Source organism: Branchiostoma floridae, chromosome 3, assembly GCF_000003815.2.
Source record: "Branchiostoma floridae strain S238N-H82 chromosome 3, Bfl_VNyyK, whole genome shotgun sequence".
NCBI lineage: Eukaryota > Metazoa > Chordata > Leptocardii > Amphioxiformes > Branchiostomatidae > Branchiostoma > Branchiostoma floridae.
In genome coordinates this window covers 33,818,392-33,839,447 of record NC_049981.1, presented here as the reverse complement: position 1 = coordinate 33,839,447, position 21,056 = coordinate 33,818,392, and the positions used below count along the sequence as shown (strand labels likewise).

General features: G+C 46.3%; 1 protein-coding gene across 1 annotated transcript in view; it reads right to left on the bottom strand.

The window, feature by feature from the left end:
* Nucleotides 1–2,677: 2,677 nt before the first annotated feature.
* The window catches only part of LOC118411892 (extracellular matrix protein FRAS1-like), a 97,946-nt gene continuing 79,567 nt past the window's right edge, over nucleotides 2,678–21,056 (bottom strand). The window contains exons 42-71 of the mRNA XM_035814384.1: nucleotides 20,572–20,752; nucleotides 20,141–20,329; nucleotides 19,790–19,909; nucleotides 19,002–19,306; nucleotides 18,673–18,813; nucleotides 18,097–18,345; nucleotides 17,554–17,646; nucleotides 16,603–16,753; nucleotides 15,676–15,902; nucleotides 15,186–15,287; nucleotides 14,705–14,870; nucleotides 14,297–14,377; nucleotides 13,214–13,383; nucleotides 12,589–12,712; nucleotides 11,957–12,168; nucleotides 11,543–11,690; nucleotides 11,078–11,283; nucleotides 10,453–10,609; nucleotides 9,886–10,086; nucleotides 9,505–9,692; nucleotides 9,076–9,165; nucleotides 8,674–8,882; nucleotides 7,980–8,199; nucleotides 7,300–7,801; nucleotides 6,765–6,872; nucleotides 6,061–6,334; nucleotides 5,303–5,469; nucleotides 4,784–4,989; nucleotides 4,102–4,248; nucleotides 2,678–3,677 (exon numbers count right to left, since the gene is read on the bottom strand). Of these exons, the coding sequence (XP_035670277.1) occupies nucleotides 3,180–3,677; nucleotides 4,102–4,248; nucleotides 4,784–4,989; nucleotides 5,303–5,469; nucleotides 6,061–6,334; nucleotides 6,765–6,872; nucleotides 7,300–7,801; nucleotides 7,980–8,199; nucleotides 8,674–8,882; nucleotides 9,076–9,165; nucleotides 9,505–9,692; nucleotides 9,886–10,086; nucleotides 10,453–10,609; nucleotides 11,078–11,283; nucleotides 11,543–11,690; nucleotides 11,957–12,168; nucleotides 12,589–12,712; nucleotides 13,214–13,383; nucleotides 14,297–14,377; nucleotides 14,705–14,870; nucleotides 15,186–15,287; nucleotides 15,676–15,902; nucleotides 16,603–16,753; nucleotides 17,554–17,646; nucleotides 18,097–18,345; nucleotides 18,673–18,813; nucleotides 19,002–19,306; nucleotides 19,790–19,909; nucleotides 20,141–20,329; nucleotides 20,572–20,752 (5,832 nt within the window). The 3' untranslated portion in view covers nucleotides 2,678–3,179. The remainder of the gene's footprint in view (nucleotides 3,678–4,101; nucleotides 4,249–4,783; nucleotides 4,990–5,302; nucleotides 5,470–6,060; nucleotides 6,335–6,764; nucleotides 6,873–7,299; nucleotides 7,802–7,979; nucleotides 8,200–8,673; nucleotides 8,883–9,075; nucleotides 9,166–9,504; nucleotides 9,693–9,885; nucleotides 10,087–10,452; nucleotides 10,610–11,077; nucleotides 11,284–11,542; nucleotides 11,691–11,956; nucleotides 12,169–12,588; nucleotides 12,713–13,213; nucleotides 13,384–14,296; nucleotides 14,378–14,704; nucleotides 14,871–15,185; nucleotides 15,288–15,675; nucleotides 15,903–16,602; nucleotides 16,754–17,553; nucleotides 17,647–18,096; nucleotides 18,346–18,672; nucleotides 18,814–19,001; nucleotides 19,307–19,789; nucleotides 19,910–20,140; nucleotides 20,330–20,571; nucleotides 20,753–21,056) is intronic.

Genomic DNA, 21,056 nt, shown 5'->3' with positions numbered 1-21,056 from the left:
GGACAATCCTCTTTTAATAATTTTATCAGGTTGGTAGGTGGATATCATAACAAGTTTCTTTATTCACAACCAAGATACATATTGTATATATAGAATACAACGCGGTGTATTCCGTATCACCCAAGGTATCAGCCTGACCGGGGGTCGGATCGCCCGAAGGCCGGAGGGTGATCCAACCCGCGGGAGGGCTGAGACCGAGGGTGATGCGGAATACACCGTATTGTATTTTATTTATGTCATACCCACCTGAGAAAACCCATGTTTTGATGCGAAATGCGCCAGAAGTTGAACAAATTTGGTGCCCTCGAACAATAAGTGTTGCAACAGCAATGTTCCAAAGTCCGAATCAGGTATTCTAATTGCCAACCGTGCCGTATTCGGCCCGCTTGAAACAGTTCGATTTATTCGAATGGAGCCTGTGTGATACACCTTTCGAACCTGTGCGATACGGAAACGTACGGCCCGGTCCGGAACACCCGTATCGAATGTTTTCGTGTCACAGGTATGACATAAATACGATTATTACAACAACAGCAGTAGATGTTTAGGTCACCTTCCTCCATACTGACTGGTTCTGTTTTGGACTGCAGCTAGGTGGCGCTGCTAACCATGCAATCCCAAACGTAAAGCAAGACATTCCACTCGTCAGGAATCATGAGGGGGGATATTCGCTTAGTCATGTTTGGGGCTGCACTATTAAGAAGTAACTGATAATTGTGTTCCCTATCGTTGCTGCTGAACAGTAGTCTCCAAGCAGATCCAAGGTGCCATAAGATATCCAAGCTGTCCAAGGAGTATGGCCAGCCAAAGGGAGTCAAATGGGGCCTGGAGCGTAACACGCCCAGGACGGCTTCACTCCTCTGCCAGCATTTGATACCTATTTGTATATGTGACATTAGTTTACACTTCGAACCGCCTTGTTAGCAGTGCCACCTACCTGCGGTGTGAAGTAGGACAAGCTCAGGTCAGTATTGCCCTGACGAAGGTGACAGACGGTCACCGAGATGTTAGCTGTTCTTGTGTACATTATGGTTTTGACTGTAGAACCTTAAACTTGTTATCCAAAGCCCAATCCTGTTGTGCCCTCTGCGTGACACATGTACGCTGAATGCAACTTTGGAAAATGTAGGTTATTCCTGAAGTAATTTTATTTATTGCAGTCTTCTAGCCACCCACTGGTGAAAAACTTGGGTGTGATCTGCTGGACTGCTACGATACATAATATTAGCCAAGCGTTGTTACATCTGGATGGTGGTTTGTGACAGAAATATGAGCCAAAGCAAGAAACAATACCAAGAAAGTTCATTCATATCATTTTAATATTACAAAAACATTCATCATCTTTGCTTTTGATTAGCTTAATTTCAGTATAAACGATTAAAAGAGGAGCATATATTCTAAAGGCTAAACGTGCAGACTATTGAAAATTAAAATAAAGTCCATCTCTGTGCGTTAAGGCACTACCCTCCCAGAGGGCGCCTCACTACTCAACTAAATAGATGATTAGTAACATAATTCCTCTGAAATATTCACACTGACGAAACTGTCCTTGTTGTCTGGATCAGTGTGTGTAGAGTTGCTCTTTCTAAAAAAACAACTCTAAGAATTGTGAATGAATAACGGACAAAACTGAAACTTACAATTGTTACAAAAATCATTCAAGAAAGAAATAGTTGACATTTGTATTTTATGGTCAAAAGACTCAAATCACTCAGGCAGTTAAATTAACTTAAAAATATATTCTACTTTTTTAATTAGAAGATTGTTACACTACAGGCTTTGTACAGTACAGTGTAGTACATGCAGGTTTAAGTTAGAGTAGAAGCGTCAAGTTAAAAATACAAGAGTTGCTCAGTTCTTGTGACTACATAATTCTCCAAGTAAAGTTACTACATGATATTTACATACAGTTACTATTCCAGGGACATACATACACGTATATGCTGGTAAATAGTAAAATCCCTGACTAGTGTACTAAGAGTTGCTACAAACCTAGTATGAATACAGTTTATTTATTTATTTTTACGTTGGTTCTTTATGGCGGGAAAAGGAGGTGTACATGTTATGTTATTTTATATTCACGATTGTCAGGTACAGTTACTGTAACAGTTACAGTAGTAGTAGTAACATTAGAAATGCATATCTGCAGTATCATTAATAAAACCAGCGCAAAAGTTTTAAGACTTATGGTACACCAGCAGATAAACTTGTAAATGCTTGCCATGTGGCAGTCGTACAAAAATAGCAGTAAATCATCAAGTGCTTTCTCACACAGAATACTGCATGACTTGGCTACAAAATAACACATGATTCTGACCTACCAGCACCACCCCAATATAAGTCCGAGGGTGACAACAATGCAAGTTTTATGTACAATGGTTGATAAAAATGGAAACATTTCAGAAATACAACAACTCAAACTGCCTCCCACAAGCTCCCTGATGATGACAACATCAAAATCTTAAACGGAAAGAAACCTCCAGTCAGTTCCTGACCAGGTCCTCTGAGTTTGGCACACGACAACAATAAATAACAAGACAAGTCCATAACCACTACCTGGTCATTGGTACATGTACCCTGGAGATGGAAGGATCTATAGTATGGAAAGTGTCATTTTTGTACCATCTTGAAACACAGTACCACTTTGGGGCCTGCGTGTCCAGAAAACATCATGTTACTTCAGATCGTCTGTCTTTGGACCATGCAAAACTTGTCCTCTGTTTCCAAACATTTGAAGGCAAAGGGTGAGGAAACAATGCTGCAAAATCATGGGCTATAAGGAAGACTCAGATCTGATTATATCAACATTTTCCCATAGATACTGTCCAAGTAGATCTGTATTCTCGTCTTGAATCTAAATGCACCAAACATTTCCCAGACCAGTATCAACTATTTTAAAATCAACCTTGCATGACCTGACATCAGCTCCTGGATACAGTGAGAAGTATGGGCGACTAGGATAACTTAGAACTGATTTTTTGTGGCACAACATTTTCAATAAAAGACTATAAAATACACACAAACAACAATCGCTCTTCTCACTCACACACTGGAATGACAAACATTTATACATGACAACAATTGGGCCTTCACGGGCTACAAAATATTGTACAAAAAATAGTCCTTTGGTCCATTTACAATATACAATCTTGGCACGCAAAATGAGGTAAGATATCATGCTATACTTCTGTGCCCTTGGATACACTTTTGTTGTTGACCTTGACCTCTAAGTTGACCCTTTTGACCTTGACGCTGCTGACCGGCGTGCTGTCCAGTTTCCCACAGGGTTCACCTTTGCCCCCCGACCTTTTCATGATGTCCATTCTCAGGTTGTCAAACGTTTTCTCCTTCTTGTCCTGACGACCTTCGCGCCGGCGCCGTCTGAACACGACAAACACGACGATGATGATGATCAGGAGAAGCAGGAGGACCGTGACAGACGCGGCGACCGCCCCCGCGCTGCTGGACAGCCCGTCACTGTCGGAGTACAGCCGGAGGGACCGCATGTTGGTCCCGTTCTTCACGTCACTGCTCCCCGCGGCGGGGTTTTCCACGTGGTTGTCGGAGACGTCGCGTTTGTGGAACGCCAGGCCGGCGGAGCGGCGGAAGCGAGGCATCATGCCCTGCGGACCGATGATGTAGATCACCTGCAGGTACCACTGGTGGCCAGCCTCCACCTATATGAGGGAAGGAAAGAATTTGAACACAAACTTAAGAAAATGCGATTTATCCATTTTTGAGATTTACCAAATCTGTGGAAGGATTGACATAACAGGTGACTGTCATCTTTTCAAGATGTCGACCCGGAGACTAGACTGTAAGGTTTGATCCACTCACACCAGGAAGGACCCCTACTATTTTTGATAAGTGTAGCGGGTTCTTGTATGTGTGTGGGGTATGGCTCTCCTCAAACACGGGACCTCCTTTTATCGTTCTATCCAACAGACATCCCTAACCAAAGCTAGGTTCTGAGAGAAAGGGGGACAGATTTGAACCCGGGACCTCTAGGTTCTGGGCCATGTACCAGCTGTTACACCACATAACAAGCAATTCAACAAAAAGACAAAACAAGTACAAGACTTTGAGAAAACGCAAAACTACCTTGTAGAGGGGATCAACTTTCATCATGAAGCCGTCCACTCCTGCCAGGTCCGACATGGTGGTGTAATCCGGTAGGTCCTGTGAGAAGTGCGCCTCGAACGGGACCTGGTTAAAGTACCGGTCCTCCCGCGCACGGTTCGACCGGTCCTGAAGAAAAACCACAGCCATGGTTGGACAAAATCTTTTACTCACCAGCTTCACTAAATGGTAAAACTTGCAAGCAACAACCAGTAGGCATTGCTTCCTTCTTTGAACTCCATTTCCCTTATCTTACGTCAAGCAATTTTCTCAGCATGCCAGAATCTTGACAAAAATATACCACAAAATAAGGGCTTTCTGCTTGATGACAATCTGGAAACATGCATGGGCAAAATGAGAAGAAAAAAATTAAAGAGAAAAATATTAAACATCATCTTAAGTCTCCCGAGGACATCTTACCAGAAACCTGTACTTGAGGGTTGGATACAGTCCTTAGTACTTACCAGTAACAGAAACCTGTACTTGAGGGTTGGATACAGTCCTTAGTACTTACCAGCAGGAGAAACCTGTACTTGAAGGTTGGATACAGTCCTTAGTACTTACCAGCAGGAGAAACCTGTACTTGAGGGTTGGATACAGTCCTTAGTACTTACCAGTAACAGAAACCTGTACTTGAGGGTTGGATACAGTACTTAGTACTTACCAGCAGGAGAAACCTGTACTTGAGGTGTCTGGAGGGTTGGATACAGCCATACTGCGGCCCCTCGTTGTAAATGGTTCCGTCGGGATCGAAGAAGGGGATGTAGCCGTCGGTGCCGGTACAGAGGTAAACCTTCTCGATCTGCAGCCGGTAAGCCGAGCTCAGGTCCTGCTCAGGGTTCCACAGGACACGCCCGAAGATCGTCTGGCCTGGAAACAGACATGAGGTAACATGATCCTGTGGTGCAAGACCCTACAGAGCATCTAAAACCCCCAAGACTCGCTGAGCACCTGAGACCCCATAAGACCCCCTCACCTCGTGAGAAGGCCCCCTTTAGTCCAGCTCCTGACGCAGCAGGATGCTGTGTTATAAGACCCCCCTAAGCACCTAAGACCCCCCTAAGCACCTGAGACCCTCCTAAGACCCCCTCACCTCGTGAGAAGGCCCCCCTGTAGTCCAGCTCCTGAGGCAGCAGGATGCTGTTTGTTACAAGACCCCCCTAAGCACCTAAGACCCCCTCACCTCGTGAGAAGGCCCCCCTGTAGTCCAGCTCCTGTGGCAGCAGGTTGCTGTTGGTGGGGTCAGTGAGGAAAACCTTCTCGTTGTTGAGCAGGTGGAACTCTGTGTTGAGCGTGTAGACCACAGGAACCGGCCGGTTCGTCTGCTGGAACGCGATCGGCACCGTGAACCTGCGAACGGAGACAGGGAGAAGGTTAACAGCAGGTATGTATGATATGCGTTGAGCGTGTAGACCACGGGAACCGGCCGTGTGTCTGTGCGTACCCATCTGTACCCACCTCTCAGTCTGGTGCGTGATGCACACCAGCGCATCTGTGAATGTTTATGTGTATGAGTGTGACTGTGTGTGTCTGTGTGTTTCTGTGTGTGTGTGTGTGTCTGTGTGTGTGTGTGTGTGTGTGTCTGTGCATATCTGTACCCACCTCTCAGTCTGGTGTGCGGTGCACATCAGCGAGCTGTCCCCGGGAAACACGTACGCCTGCGTGGGCTTGACAGTACACGGGATGAGCTCGATCACGTGTGTGTCTGCGTGTGTGTCTGTCTGTCTGTGTCTGTGTGTGTGTGTCTGTGTGTGTGTGCTTCTGTGTGTGTGTGTGTGCATGTGTGTCTGTGTGTGTGTGTGTCTGTGTGTGTCTGTGTGTGTGTCTGTGTGTGTGTGTGTGTGTGTCTGTGTGTGTGTGTCTGTGTGTCTGTGTGAATGTGTGTGTGTGTCTGTCTGTCTGTGTCTGTGTGTCTGCGTGTGTCTATGCTTCTGTACCCACCTCTCAGTCTGGTGCGCGGTGCACATCAGCGAGCTGTCCCCAGGAAACACGTACGCCTGCGTGGGCTTGACGGTGCACGGGATGAGCTCGACCACGTACTCTCCGGAGTAGTCCTTCAGGTTGTAGGCGCTGCGGGCGCGCCAGATCTGCCGCGGGCTGTCGAACGTCTGCTGGCTCCACAGAAGCTCCAGCTCAAACTCCGTGTTCACGGCCAGCGGCGCGATCACGCGAGACTCGAAACCCGGGAGGGTCGGGTGAGAGGTCACGTACTGGCCTGGGAGAAGTCAAACATTTTAGAAATTCAAAACTAAATCATACAGGAAAAGTACAATGATTTTCATAATGAGACCCTTCTACAACATTATGATGTATAAGCTAGTACAATCGAAAGTACACAAGATGACCACTCAGAGTACTTCATAATTACAAACTGGTCTATATGGACAGGTGGTTACTATAGACAGGATTGTTAATGCTTGTTTAATCATGTAGGTCTTAATAGGTAACATTCTGAGAGCATGTAAGTTAGCTGTCTGTCCTCGCCACATGCTGTCTGTGCCCTTTCAGTTGATGATGCCAGGTTCCCTTTTTCTTCTTTTTTATTCATGAACACATAACAAAAGCAAGCTTCCTATTGTTTCTGGTGGGATCTAGTTCAATACTGTCACCAAGAAACACAGACAGAAGAAGTGCAGCCTGCTGACCTCTGAACTTGGTTTGTGTCTTGAAGTCGATGATAAGACGTCCGTCGTCGCCGATGAGGATCCTCGTGACCTGGAGGTGTCCGTTCAGCGCTCCTTCCGTCTCAAGACCTGCAGGAACAGTTCAAGACATTATAGATGATGCTTTCTTTGGGTTAAACCCTACTTACAAGTATTTGTTCATTCAGTGCCTAGTGGTACATAGCTCAGACAGCTGAGTCTTTGCTGTTTCAGTAGCAAAATATTTTCTTACAGGTAAGGTGCTGAAAGGTACTAGTTCCCTAAAAGGTACTGAAGGCACCTCCTTAAACATAGGACCTGAACCAGGGTCTCCCAGTTTGTAACTAGTTGGAACAAGGACTTCAACAGTAAGGCTGGTACACCAGATAAGTCCATCTCCATGTGGGAAGGTTAAAGTTCGAAAGTTAAAGGCTGAGGTTACTTGACCTCTAGAGCATGGTGTTGTAGAAGAAGGAAAAGTCCATCTCTGTGTGAGAAGGTTAAGGGTTAAGGTTCGAAGGTTAAAGTTTGAGGTTACCTGTTCTCCAGAGCATGGTGTTGTAGAAGAAGGAGAAGTCCATCTCTGTGTGATGCTCCAGAGCGCCCCAGCCCGTCGGCGCGGTAACGTAGATGTATGACACGTACAGCGGGACCGTCAGCGTCAGGTACGACTTGGCCTCGTCACGAACCTGGAAGTCCGTCACTACCGACCCTCCGCAGATGTCAATCAACTCGGTCATGTGATAGTAGGCATCGAAGTTCCAGATGCAGCTCTTCAGGTCCAGGTGTTTGTAGAGTTCCACGGCCTCCTTCCCGCGAAGGTCCTCGTCGAACTGGTGCGCGTAGCCGGTCCGCGCCAGGATGTCATCGTCACGCACGGCGTCCAGGAAACCGGTCTGGGTCAGCCCATTGCGCTCGCGGGGGGTGATCAGGTTGGAGCAGACGTGCTGCTGGCGGTAAACAGACTTGGAGAGGAGAAACTGCAGATTGTGCAGGGGAAAGGTGGACACCAGCGGGACCATGCCGTCCTGGTGGGGAACCTGGGTAAACATATAAACATAACAAATATAAACATAACAAATAAACATAACAAATAAACATAACAAATAAACACATGGACACCAGCGGGACCATGCCGTCCTGGTGGGGGACCAGACAGGACATATGAACATTAGATAAATATTACAAACAAACACATGGACAGCAGTTCAGACATACCTGTATGTTGATGTGCAGGCGGTTGGGATGTCGCAGTTTCCCCGGCTCGATGTACTCCAGGTTAGCGATGAACGACTGCGCCTGGAACCCTCGCGACACGCCCGCCTTCACAGGGGTGTTGCAGATGCTCTCCGTTCCTATGGTAACGATGTTGCTACGGAGAGCCACGCCCCTGTGGCCGTACCCGTCCACCGGTTGGGCGACACAGCGCACATGGAACCTGCAGGATTACAGTAAACATCATGGGGTTGCCATGACAACTGGGTTGATAGGTCGAGTTGCCATGACAACTGGGTTGATAGATGGAGTTACCATGACAACTGGGCTCATAGATGTGGTTGCCATGACAACTGGGTTGATACATGTATGTGTGTAGATAAGACATAATTCTTTCATAGTTACTGTAGTGTCGATCCTTAAGCTGAAATTATCAAAGGTCATTGAGTGCAAATTACAGACTCTGAGATAATATGATTACAATATGAAAATAAGTTGAAAAAAAAAAAATTTTACTCTAATTTGTAAAAATTTTACTCTAAAACTAACTGGCAAAACTATTGAGTGGCACAGTGGCACATTTATTTTGAATGCTGAACTGAGAAGCAGGAAAAACGACAACAGGGAAAAAGACAACAGGAGGACCAGTAATCAAGTACACGATGTATTTACTAAACAAACAAACAAACAAACAAACCTCCTGCTGAAGTAGAGACTATCCAAAACCTTCCCATCAGTCCGTGTGTAAACCGTCGTGTCCGTTACCGTCTCAAACGGCTGTCTCGTTCCCATGGCGTCCGTTGGCATGGCAACCTCCCAGCTGTACGTGATGATGGACTCGTTGATGCCGGCTTGCTGGCAGAGTTCAGAGGTCACCGTGTACTTGGGGTACCTGGGGTCACAGGGCTGGATAGAACAAGACACAAGGTCAAAGTCATGTCATAGTTCACAAGTCATCTACATTTGTACATGCATCATCATGGATATGGGGAAAGTTTTTGTAAGATGTAGAAAGAATATTTCAATGCAGAGCCATTAAACACGAGGGGGGTATTTACCGTGACACAGACGAGGGGGTATCCAGGCAGGGTGTACTTACCGTCACACAGACGAGGGGGTATCCTGGCGAGGGGTCCTTTCCCTTCTCCTGGGCAATTTCCACATCATCATAGTCCATCAGGGACACCAGCTGCAAGAACGAACATGTCAGTTTTGATGGTTTTATACCAGTACACCATAATTGATGCATTAAGTCATGTTTAAAATCTACTAATCTGGTAAATGAAAGGCTCTAAATAATTACAACTGGACTGTACCACTGAAGAAGGGAGCACCAAACTGGACTGTACCACTTACAATGGGTGAGGAGGGGAGCATCAAACTGGACTGTACCACTTACAATGGGTGAGGAGGGGAGCACCAAACTGGACTGTACCACTTACAATGGGTGAGGAGGGGAGCACCAAACTGGACTGTACCACTTACAATGGGTGAGGAGGGGAGCACCAAACTGGACTGTACCACTTACAATGGGTGAGGAGGGGAGCACCAGACTGCCCGAAGCCTCCCGGTCCATGATGGTGACCGTTGCCATGGCAACCTTCCCCAGCACAGCGTTGGTTGGCTCGTCGGGTCCGAGGATGATGCTGAAGGACTCGTGCCACTCCGGCTTGTCGTTATACAGGATGTCAACTGGGAACTCCAGCGACCTCACACCTGGGGTGGGAGGGGGGCAAGGTCGTTATACAGGATGTCAACTGGGAACTCCAGCGACCTCACACCTGGGGGGAGGGGGCAAGTCAATGACCATAATAACTACTTAAAGCTCAATAGTTAGGATTGACTAATTATGAAAACACAAAATTTAAGTGAAATTCAAACACACATGGCACACTGTACATAATGTTACCTGGTTTGAACTTGAGGATGCGGCTCTTTGGGCTGTAGTCATCACCAGATGTGGCTGACCCGTCGCGCGTGCTGCAGCGGACCACGGCCGTGTCGTTACAGTCTCCCGTACGCACGACCTTCACCGTGACCGTCGCCATGGAGTCCGGCTTGGTCGGCTCACGAACTTTGTACTCGCTCACCTCGAACTGCACTGTGGGAGCTGCAGAGGACCATGGGAAATCAGGCTCTAATGAGATTTAACTACACGATACAGTGATCTAGAAACTTAACTGTCAACAGAAAAGGATTACAAAAAATGTGGAAATTAAAATCGTTTCTTAAATCATCCTCTTCCACAATTTTTCACACAAATGCCCCTGCAATTCTGAAAATGCATACCAGGGGTCTTAAACCAATACCACTTTTCCCTGATGTCAAAAGCTATCTGCCATTCGAAAATAAAGACCATAGCACAAAAACAGGTATGATAAAAATAACTCAGTCCATCCGTGCTGATGATTGTAATATGACTGCTTGATTAAAGCCAATTTGAAAGTGAATCTAAATGCGAGATATTTGACCCTACCGTCCTCGTTGTTAGTGATGGTGATGGCGGCCCGGTTCGGCTTGCCGACCTTTGCCCCGCACCAGTGGTTCCCCTCCGCGTGACCCAGCCGCACAACAAACTCCTCCGTCGGCTCGAAGATCTCGTCCTCGACGATAAACACGGTACAGTTCTTCTCCTGAGGTACAACAAAACAAACACGGTACAGTTCTTCTCCTGAGGTACAACAAAACAAACACGGTACAGTTCTTCTCCTGAGGTACAACAAAACAAACACGGTACAGTTCTTCTCCTGAGGTACAACAAAACAAACACGGTACAGTTCTTCTCCTGAGGTATAACAAAACAAACACGGTACAGTTCTTCTCCTGAGACGGGAACACCAGATGGAAGGTTATTCAATGAAGTTCTTTTGACTCAATATTAATTTTCACCTTCTAATTCTGCTTGCCAGAGGATCTGCTCCCAGGGTAAGGGGCGCATGGTCAGGGCATGAGGGTGCAGAGCCCCTGTTCCCTTGTTTTTAGAATCCCTTTACACAGATAATAATATATGAATATGCCTGCCTAAGTGCCTAGGCCAGGGACTGGCCCCTTGCTCCTCTCCGTTAGAAGTCAAGTCATATATATCAAGACAAGTTCGTTACCTTTTCACCAGGAGCGAAGACGACCCGGAAGTCGTCAGTGTTCCGCCGCTCGTCAAAGTCCATCATGACCTGAGCTGACCCCTGGCGCGTGTAGCAGCGTACGGAGGATTCGTACGACGTGTCGCCCGTCCGCGTGATCGGGACATGGATGACGCCCTCCGACTCCTCCACTGTGAACTCTGACCCGGAGAACTGCATGCTGGGAACTACAAGGTCACAAAAATAGTTAGGATCACACCAGAATCAAATCAGACCTTCCTAGACTGAGCTTAACTCATGATATTTACCTGCACTCAACTTTCCTGTTTCCCTCAGGCAAAAATTCTGCTGTGAGATTCAATCTAAGTTTCTTGTTTGACTTTTACCTAAATTCTCTTCCAAAGAACTAAGAAAGTGAACTGATGATTGTGGTCTGCCATTACTATGGGAACGGGGCGACCACCCAACGACCGCACAGTCACTTACCGTCCACAATCGTATCGTTTATGGTGACAACCGCCTGGAACGGTTCGGTGAGTTCTGCGCCGACCGCAGAGCTGAGAAACACGACAAACGTTTCGTTCCCTTCAATCTTCGGGTTCTGGACGTCGTCGAGGATCGTGAGGCTGCAGGTCTGTCAGGTGAACACATGGTTAGGGTCTAAAAGTTCAACATTCTACCTTGTGCATGCAACAGCCAAAAACAACACATCTGAAACTAAAGCAAGTCAATTTACAAGTTCCTAAACAAATGAACAAAGGCTGAGAAAAAATGCTGACAATGTCATTAACTTATTTGTGAACATGCAGCATTGTACACATTCTTTTCCTCCAACTTCAGACAGCCTGCAATGGTAATACTTTCAGATTCAGAAACAGGAAAGTATCATCCCCAGCATACCTGTGAGGTTTGCCCGGGTCCGAAGGTGATTTGTGCTGAGCTCGGCACGTAATCCTCTCCAGGCCGCGCAGAGGCGGGGTCCGACAGGCGCGTGGCACACCACACCCGGGAACTGTGGGATAGGTCCGTGCCCTGGCGGACCACCTCGATGTCAACTGTCCCAGCATCCTCTGCAAAGGTGAAGCTGCCTTCGGCCAGGAACACGTGGGACACTGGAACACAGAGAAAACAGTCAAAATGCATAATTTCATAGTCATGTAACTTCAAAGTTTGTTGTAGTGGGGTGGGTAATTCAGTGGGTAATTATTTTGCATGACACCACAAAATCATTCATTTATATCTTCATTCCCTTGTTTATGCATTCATCCATCCATCCATTCATTCATTCATTCATTCATTCATTCATTCATTCATTCATTCATTCATTCATTCATTCATTCATTCTCTACACAACTTCATTACTAAGATACCAATTCATCCAGTTTTCTAGGTTCCAACACAACTGAGTCGACATAACTTTCTCAAATTCCTAGACTTACAGTCTTTGTGTGTACATTTTGTCCTTAAATCTGGCAAATTTTTTATCTGCGAAAACTGTCAAAATTAGGAAAAATGTTGCCATGGAAACTGACCATCGTTGGGCCCGTCGATCATGACCATGGCCTTGCTGGTGTCTCCGAGGCGAGCCATGAGGGACGTGTCGGCCAGCGCGATCTCAAACTCCTCCTCCTCCTCATACTCACTGTCATCTACCAGCTGTGGGAGGGGGGCGGACATGTGAGGATTACGTTACCACACAAGAAAACAACAAAATGGAAGAAATATGTTACCATGCAATAAAACAAAACATGATATACATGTACAGTGGCCACAGCATAGTTATGCTTCCTTCTCTCAAACTCACTCTGTCATCAACAAGCTGTGTGTGTGGGTGGGTGGGTCAGCCATGTAAGAAGTACGTTGAAGCAACACCTTTGATAATTATTACAGTGGCCACAGCAAACTCTTCCTTCTCTCAAACTCACTCTGTCGTCAACAAGCTGTGGGGAGGGGGGCAGCCATGTGAGGATTATGTTACCATGCAATTAAACAACACATTTCTTATGATATACAGTGGCCATCTCACCCACACAACAAAACAACACACAATGTAATTTTACTCAAACTCAGTGTTGTCTACAGGCTGTGGGAGGAAAACTTGAACTTGAACCTAACTATCAACATTACGTGATTATTAGTGATCATAGAGAAGCTGACCTTGACATCGCAGGTAGAGGTCGTGACCCCTGGAGGGAAGATGACCCGGAACTGATCGGTCATGCCGCGGGTGCGGAAGTCGGACCCCGACTCCAGCCGGTTCAGGCTGCTGCCCTGCGCTGACCGCGCCGTCGTGTAGCAGACTGCCGACACCGTGCCACTCGGGTCACCTGGGGGAAAATATTAAACACGTCAAACTTCTAACACCAAATGGTGCGATGGGTGGCACCCATTTATGCTTCTGTAACCCTGGGCCAAACAGCGTTGTGCAATCACTTGCAGGGGTCTACTCGTGGTGGACATTTCTGTTTAACTACCATACTCTTTCCCAGATGCTGAGTGCTAAGCAGAGAAATTTTAGCAGCATTTACCAGTTTTTAAGTCTTTGGTATAAATTGGCCAAGGATCCACCTCACGACTTTGCGAGGCACACACTTACTTGGCCATTACGCCGGTTGTGAAAAATGTGAGCCAGCTAAATCACCATCTATTTCAACACAATAGTTGTATTGATTATTCTACTAGAAAATATAGGTTGCTACAGTGAAAAAACTTACTTCCTCCACTGTAACTACCAGACAGATCCTGACTGTCAATCACTGTTAGCAGCTCAACCAATGAGAGAATGGCAATCAACGGTAGAACCAATGAATGTCTGTCTGCACGTCTGTCAAATGTTTGCATCTTGTTTGTTTTTGCAAAGGTGGGCAGGACAACATCGGCCTACTACACAACTATAGATCTGAAAGAAAGAAAGTGATCTCGAACCAGTTTTAGCTCACTGAAGAGCTAGTCTTCCACTGGTCGTGACAGAGAGGACAGACGCTATGTACAGTATTTACAGGTTCATTGTACGGGGAATTCCCCTAGCTCTTTTTGACAAGCACAATGAACAGTGGACCACGGCTTAACGTCCCGTCCTTAGGACTGCAACCCTTTCCGGTAGCGTGCATGTCGGGTGAGCGACACAGCCGGAATCGAACTCACGGCTTCTAGTTCCAGAGGCAAGGCCGCTAACCACTGGACTACGCGCGCTATCAGAATCAGCAAGTTGAAAGGGAAACAGAAAGAGGGAGCTCCTACCTGTCCTTTTGATAGGTGCGAACAGGTACCCGGCGCTCTCGTTCACGTGGTACATCTTCTGAACAAACGCCACAGTTGGCTCTGTAGGAAACCACAAAACAAAATAAACTTGTATCTCAAAGCAAGAGCTACAGATATGTACAATATATACTGTATATCTTCATACGTTATCTTAACAAAACATCACATTTGGTCAGCTTAATACTGTTGATTATACAATGAATTTTAAGTATATAAAGCTGTATGGAGTGACTTACACCAGCAACCCTGGTACCAGATCGGAAGGCATGAGTGGAACATAAACACATGTTGTTAGCAGTGTAGCAGAGAATGTTTCTGTTATAGCAAAAACGTTTTATACGTTTTTTGAGCTACAAGTAGAAGATGTGGCAACCAGCATTGTCCTACCGTCCTCGGTGTCGTTGATATTAACGGTGGCCCGGACAGTTTTCCCGAGTAGCGCGTACGCTGGCATGCTCAGTTCAACACCGAAACTCTCGACACCCTCGTACACACTGTCGTCGTTGATAACGATCGTGCAGTACTTCGTGTCCTCGCGCTCGTCAAACTGCACCTGGAGACCAACATGCAAACGTACTGATGAGACCACAATGTAAACATATTGGTGAGACCAATTCTTGTAAATTTTTAAATATTCACACCTGGCTTTTAATTTTGTGGGGTTTTCAGTCACTTCTCCCTTGTAAAATCATGGCAAATGTGGAGTATTTTCATTGCTTTGCTAACATATCATTCAACTGCAAACTCACTGACACTGTAAGCTCCTAATTTTTATATGCCACAAACTGTAAACCTACCTGAATTTACCGTACACGATCGCTAGACAGCGTTGATGGTTTGTTAGAATGCGAAAAGGGATTGTGCTTACCTGCCCGGCATACTGCACGAAGTCCAACTGTCCTGGCCTGGCTCCGGACTTGTCTGACGACGTGGCCGTTCCCGGTTCCGTTCTGCACAGCACGATGGCATACTGTCCAGGGGAGGGCAAAAACATCAACATCAACACAAACACTGGGATTTTCAACAGGAGACGGTTCTGGGCTTGAGTTGGATCGAATTTCAAGTTAAAATTGCTGAAAACTTGCATTGCAGTGTTATGCATAACAGAAGCTCTGGAAGCTACACAGCTGAATTTCATTAAACTGCCTGAAATGCTTTCCATGTTTCACTGTAATTTGTGATGGAAAGTCTTCCCACTTTAACTTTGATCCCAAAAGCCTACCCCAGCATGCTGATGGTTAATAAACAACAGTCTAGCAGAAAAAAAAATAATGGATTTACTTAAACAAGGTGGAGGAAAACCAACAGTTGATGAAAAAGAATGAACAGATTGCAGGACAATCATCAGCGGAGCCTACCTGGTTCAGGTTTCCTGTTCTCTTGACCGTGACACTGACGGTTCCTCCCGTTTCGCTCACGTTGTACGCGACGTGCTCGAAGCTGAGCAGCGACCAGCGGATCCGGAACACGTTGCCCTTGACGACGTTGGGTTTGCTGTCCGCCACTTCGAACATGAACCGGTCGCTGGTTTTCCCCGTCACATCGTCGTCCAGAACGTACCGCACGATCCCAACGTTTACCTCCTCTGCAAATGGCAACATTTCATTCATCAAAGTCATTGCTGCCATGTGATTGTAACTACCACCTGACATCTGTTTTATCCTTTCATTGATATAAACCAGATTTTTGTGCAAGTATTGAGATCAGTCATTGCTACCATAACTACTAGTATCATTCATCAATTCTTACCGTATCGAAATGCTTATGAAAAAGAATACAGTAATACAGCAAACTGGAAAATCATGTTGTAATCGTTAGTACAAAGTTCTTGAAAAACACAAACTTTCATTAAGACTGTTGAGCTGAAAAAGCAAAAATATTTTCCCTGCTACCCATCATATATCTGTAGTGTATCGATATAGCCAGTATAACCGCCCTTCAGCGCAACACACCAGCTTCTGTATCTGTATCTATATAGCCGGTATAACCGCCCTTCGGCGTAACACACCAGCTTCTGTATCTGTATCTATATAGCCGGTATAACCACCCTTCGGCGTAACACACCAGCTTCTGTATCTGTATCTATATAGCCAGTATAACCACCCTTCGGCGTAACACACCAGCTTCTGTATCTGTATCTATATAGCCAGCATAACCGCCCTTCGGTGTAACACACCAGCTTATCCGGTTTGAGTTAACAGAAGCAAGTGCCGACACAGCAAAGTTGTGTGCTCCTGATGGTCTCCACTCTCACCTCGTTCCCAGACGACCCACACTGAACTTACCCTGTGTGAAGGTGGACACAGGAGTGCCCGGTTGTGCCACGGTCTCCAGGCGGCCATGTTTAGGTGGTGAGGTCACCGTGTACACCAGCTGACTGTCCTTTGTGTCCGGGTCGGTGGTTTTCAGGTCCCGTTTGCTGATGATATTCATGGCCTGAAATAAACAAAAGTTTAAATGTAGCCCTGCCTTAACCTTAAGCACCTTAAAGTATCCAATTTGATGTTTAGTTAGTTGCCATTATATCTACAACTTTTCCTTGCTTATATCCATATTCTGTACAACACAGTCTATTCAAAGGTACAAATCACATTTTACAGACTGATAATCATGTGGCCTGACTAAAATCGCGCTAGTAACGGCCCTACAGTTGCCGCCTCTTGGGGAGGGGGTCATTAACCCCAGCCAGCGAGAGATTGTGTAAGCAAAGGCTTAGCATGATAAATATGGCACAGGAAACTACTACTGTACCTTACAGCAATCCTCATCTAAGCTTTCCATTCGCCTATACTCAAGGTGTTGAATGTTTGATTCAATGATTGATTGATAGTTTGGATGAGTTCCCATCCACATATTCTGGTGCCGATTGATTGATTGATTGACAGCTTCCACCTTCGCTTCCACATACTACAGGTACTGATTGACTGATTGATAATGACTGATTGATTGATTGATTGATTGACTGACAGACAGCTCTCGCCTTCCCGTCCTCATATTACAGGTATTGATTGGTTGATTGACTGATTGATTGACTGATTGATTGATTGACTGACAGACAGCTCTCACCTTCCCGTCCTCATACAACAAGTATTGATTGATTGATTGATTGACTGATTGATTGACTGTTTGATTGATTGATTGACTGACAGACAGCTCTCACCTTCCTGTCCTCATACTACATGTATTGATTTATTGATTGATTGACTGATTGATTGATTGATTGATTGACATCTCACCTTCCCATCCACATACTCCAGGTACTGCAGACCGAGGTTGGAGACGATCCGCGGCGTGCCGTCATCCACAGGCAGGATCTCGATCGGGAAGGTCTGATGGGGGATACAAAAACACTGTTATTGGTGATAACAATCCACCTGTAACTACACAAACCCCTTACACCTCCCCATTTGGAAGGTCTGATGGGGGATACAAAAACACTGTTATTGGTGATAACAATCCACCTGTAACTACACAAACCCCTTACACCTCCCCATTTGGAAGGTCTGAAGGGGGAACATAAACACAGTGTTATTAGTGATCATGAACAAATGCTCACTCATTATCTCTCTCACTCAGTTCCATAGCTTCTAGCCATAGGGGCAGTTTACCTGCCCACAAAGGTTCTCCAAAAGAAATTTTGATAGCTTGGACGGTTGACATGAACTTTTCGTTCGTCCAAACAAGCAAATTTCCGCCCTGGAACGGGGAAGCCTTTGACAGCCAGAAACGACCACCAAAATTAAAAATGACCCAACCGTAATGTAAACGGCCTTCCCCACCTGTGGTGCAGTCGTCGTGACAACCCGCCCGTCCAGTTCGACCGTGAAGTCGGGGTTTGTTCCGTCGGAAACCGCGAACTCGAAGCTGTCCTCCTGTGTGTTGCTGCCGTCGTGGTTGTAGCTGATCCGGTTCTCGTAGATGTCCGTCATGGTGAACTTTGACACGCGGCGGTATGTGACCTCGTTAGAGGTCATCTCGACCTTGCCGTGGTAGGGCGGGCGGGTGATGGTGAACATCACCTGCTGTTCCTGTATGGGGAGGGGGGACGATTATCCAACAACTTTCACAGACTGTATCGTAATACAGCACAAGAGTACACGTGCATGTACATGTGTAGCTCTCTAATAGGAAAAATAAGCACATTCTGTAACAAAATGCAGATCAAAAAATAAAACTAGGGATCATTTTAACTTAGATGCAGTCTTAAATTTGTACCTTTCTCCATGAATGTACACACACAGAAAAAAACATAATGGTAAAAAAAATTCAAGACCGTCATGTAAACGAAATACTGATAAGGAAACAATGACCAATAAGGTGCTCTTGAACCATTTTACATGAATGTCCGAACACACCTTTGTATCGGCATCCTCTGCCTTCAGCTCGAACTCTGTGATGGTTTTACGGACGCCCTCCTGCACCCGCAGCCCCAAGCTGGTCACCATGGGAACCGCATCATCCACCGGCAGGATGGTGATGTAGAAGGTCTGGCTCACCTGTGGGCATCAGTAGGGGGAGGATGAGAAATCTGCTTTGTACTCCAGACTGTTTGACTGGAGTGTCTAACTGTGGATAACGTCCTTTGTACACAACCAACATGTTTATAGCTAGCTGATGCTGATGCTCCGTACAACCAACCCCTAGGTCAGACCCCTACTCTCTAAAAGTGAAAGTGTGCGCCTACCTGGTTCTTGCCATCTGAGACAGTGAAAGTGAAACTGTCCATGTGCTCCTCCTCCTCGCTGGTGTGGATGTACAGGATATTATGGGCTGCCAGGTCCTTTTGTGTGAAGGTCGTGACCGGCGCGCCGGGGACGGCCGCGTGCTCGAGGTGACCCCAGCGCGGTTCCGCCGTTACCGTGAACACCAGGTCGGCCGGCTCGCTGTCCGCGTCCGTTGCCGACAGCAGGTTGGTGGTGATCTTCTTGGAAGCACCTTCGTTCAGAACCAGCCCCTTGTTGGCCACGACAGACGGAGGCAGGTAGTCCTCTGCAAAACAGCACAGAAGCAGCATGAAAACAGGGTAAAATAACTGAACTGTATTGCCATTTTCATTGTGACTGAGTATCAGCCTCTCTATTGCCAATGGCATAAGAAGGACTAGAATGGTACAGCCACTTCCAGAGAATGGAGGAGGATAAGCTTCCCACTTATCCCACTTCCCAGGAAGATCACCACAATAACGACAGAGGGAAAAAAAGTCAGAAAGAGATTGACAACACAATGGTAGATTTTTACATCCCCAACCTACACAGTGCCATTACCCAAAAGACAGAGACTGCTGGTGAGCTGCCATCAAGCCCCACATGAGCAAACAGGTCTAACCCTCGCACAACAATAAACGCCTTAGTGAGGACAAAGATATTTTCTACCTGAAAACAAGTTTAAGACATTGTAAACATTCCTCTCTCTCTCTCTTTGTCGTACTTATTATAGCAGTAACAGGTGTGCAACCTAAGAACAGTGTCCCACCTGTGACAGTGATGAGGAAAGTCTGGTCGATCATCTTGTTCCCCTCCGTGTCAATCAGGTTGAACTTGAAGGCTGTGGATCCGCTGGGCTCGCCCGGGCTGTGCTCGTAACGCAAATCTCCTGTTGGAGCAAATCACAATGATGTAATCTGCAGATTTACCTCAATAGTTCAGCCCTTTTGCATGCACTCCAACAGACCTCAAACAATCTACACCTGCCATCCAGTTGGTTAAACGTTCACCAAGACTACATTACTTTCATCTTCTGGTGGACTCCACTGCTAAGTCTATCTTCAGTGATGACAACATCCTTGGCTCAATGGAGATTTCTTAACAGTAACACGACACGTACCATTGTCAATATCGTCCTGTGAGAACTCGCTGATGGCGCCCCCTGCCAACACTGCCATGAACTGCCCGTCCGTCCTCAGCTGCAGTTCACCCAGGGTCGGGTTGGAGGTCAGGGTAAAGGTCAGCTTGTGCTGGTCGGAGTCCACGTCTGTGCCCCTCAGAATCGACCTGGTGATGACTGCAGAGGTGCCTGGGGGCAAAAGTCAGGGTGTAAAGGTCAGTGTATGATAGGCCTATAGGTCAGTAATAAAATCCAAAATTGACTTCTTTTCTAAGGCGTCCAGTAGGTGTACAGAAGTGAATCTTCAGTGGAAAAACTCTGTAGCAAAGTTGTCTTGATGACAACAGCAGGACATTAAATGGAGGTCCCGTGTTTTGTTTATTTAGTTTAAAGAGTAAGCAAACAATAAACAAACAGTAGATGTTCCGTACCAGCGGGCAGCTGCAGCCCGCGGTTGATGGTGACCCGCGGCGCCTCATCGTTCAGCAGCCCGACAGCGACCTTGATCCTCCCCTCCTCCGTGAACTGCCCGTCGGTCAAGGTCACGGCAAACTCGTCTGATTGGGTCTCGCTGCCGTCGTGGATGTAGCAGATCAGCTCATCAAGGACGTCCTGAAGGTAAGTAAAGGTCATGAAGAGAAGCCCACGTTTGGGGCAGAATCCTTACAGTGGCACAATCTCCACTCCAAGGCATGTTTATGAGAATCTTTCTGTTCTGTATATCATATGGCCTCCTTTGGTCAATATCAACCATGGTAAAATCCTCATGAGAATCTTTCTGTTCTACACGTAAAGCAAACCTGTACTGCTCCCCACTGGTGACTCCAGATACTTTAAGAGGAGTTCCACTTCAAGATATAAAGCTTCAAGCCTACCAGTAAAGAGAGCCCCTCCCCTATATATAATTATAATACTG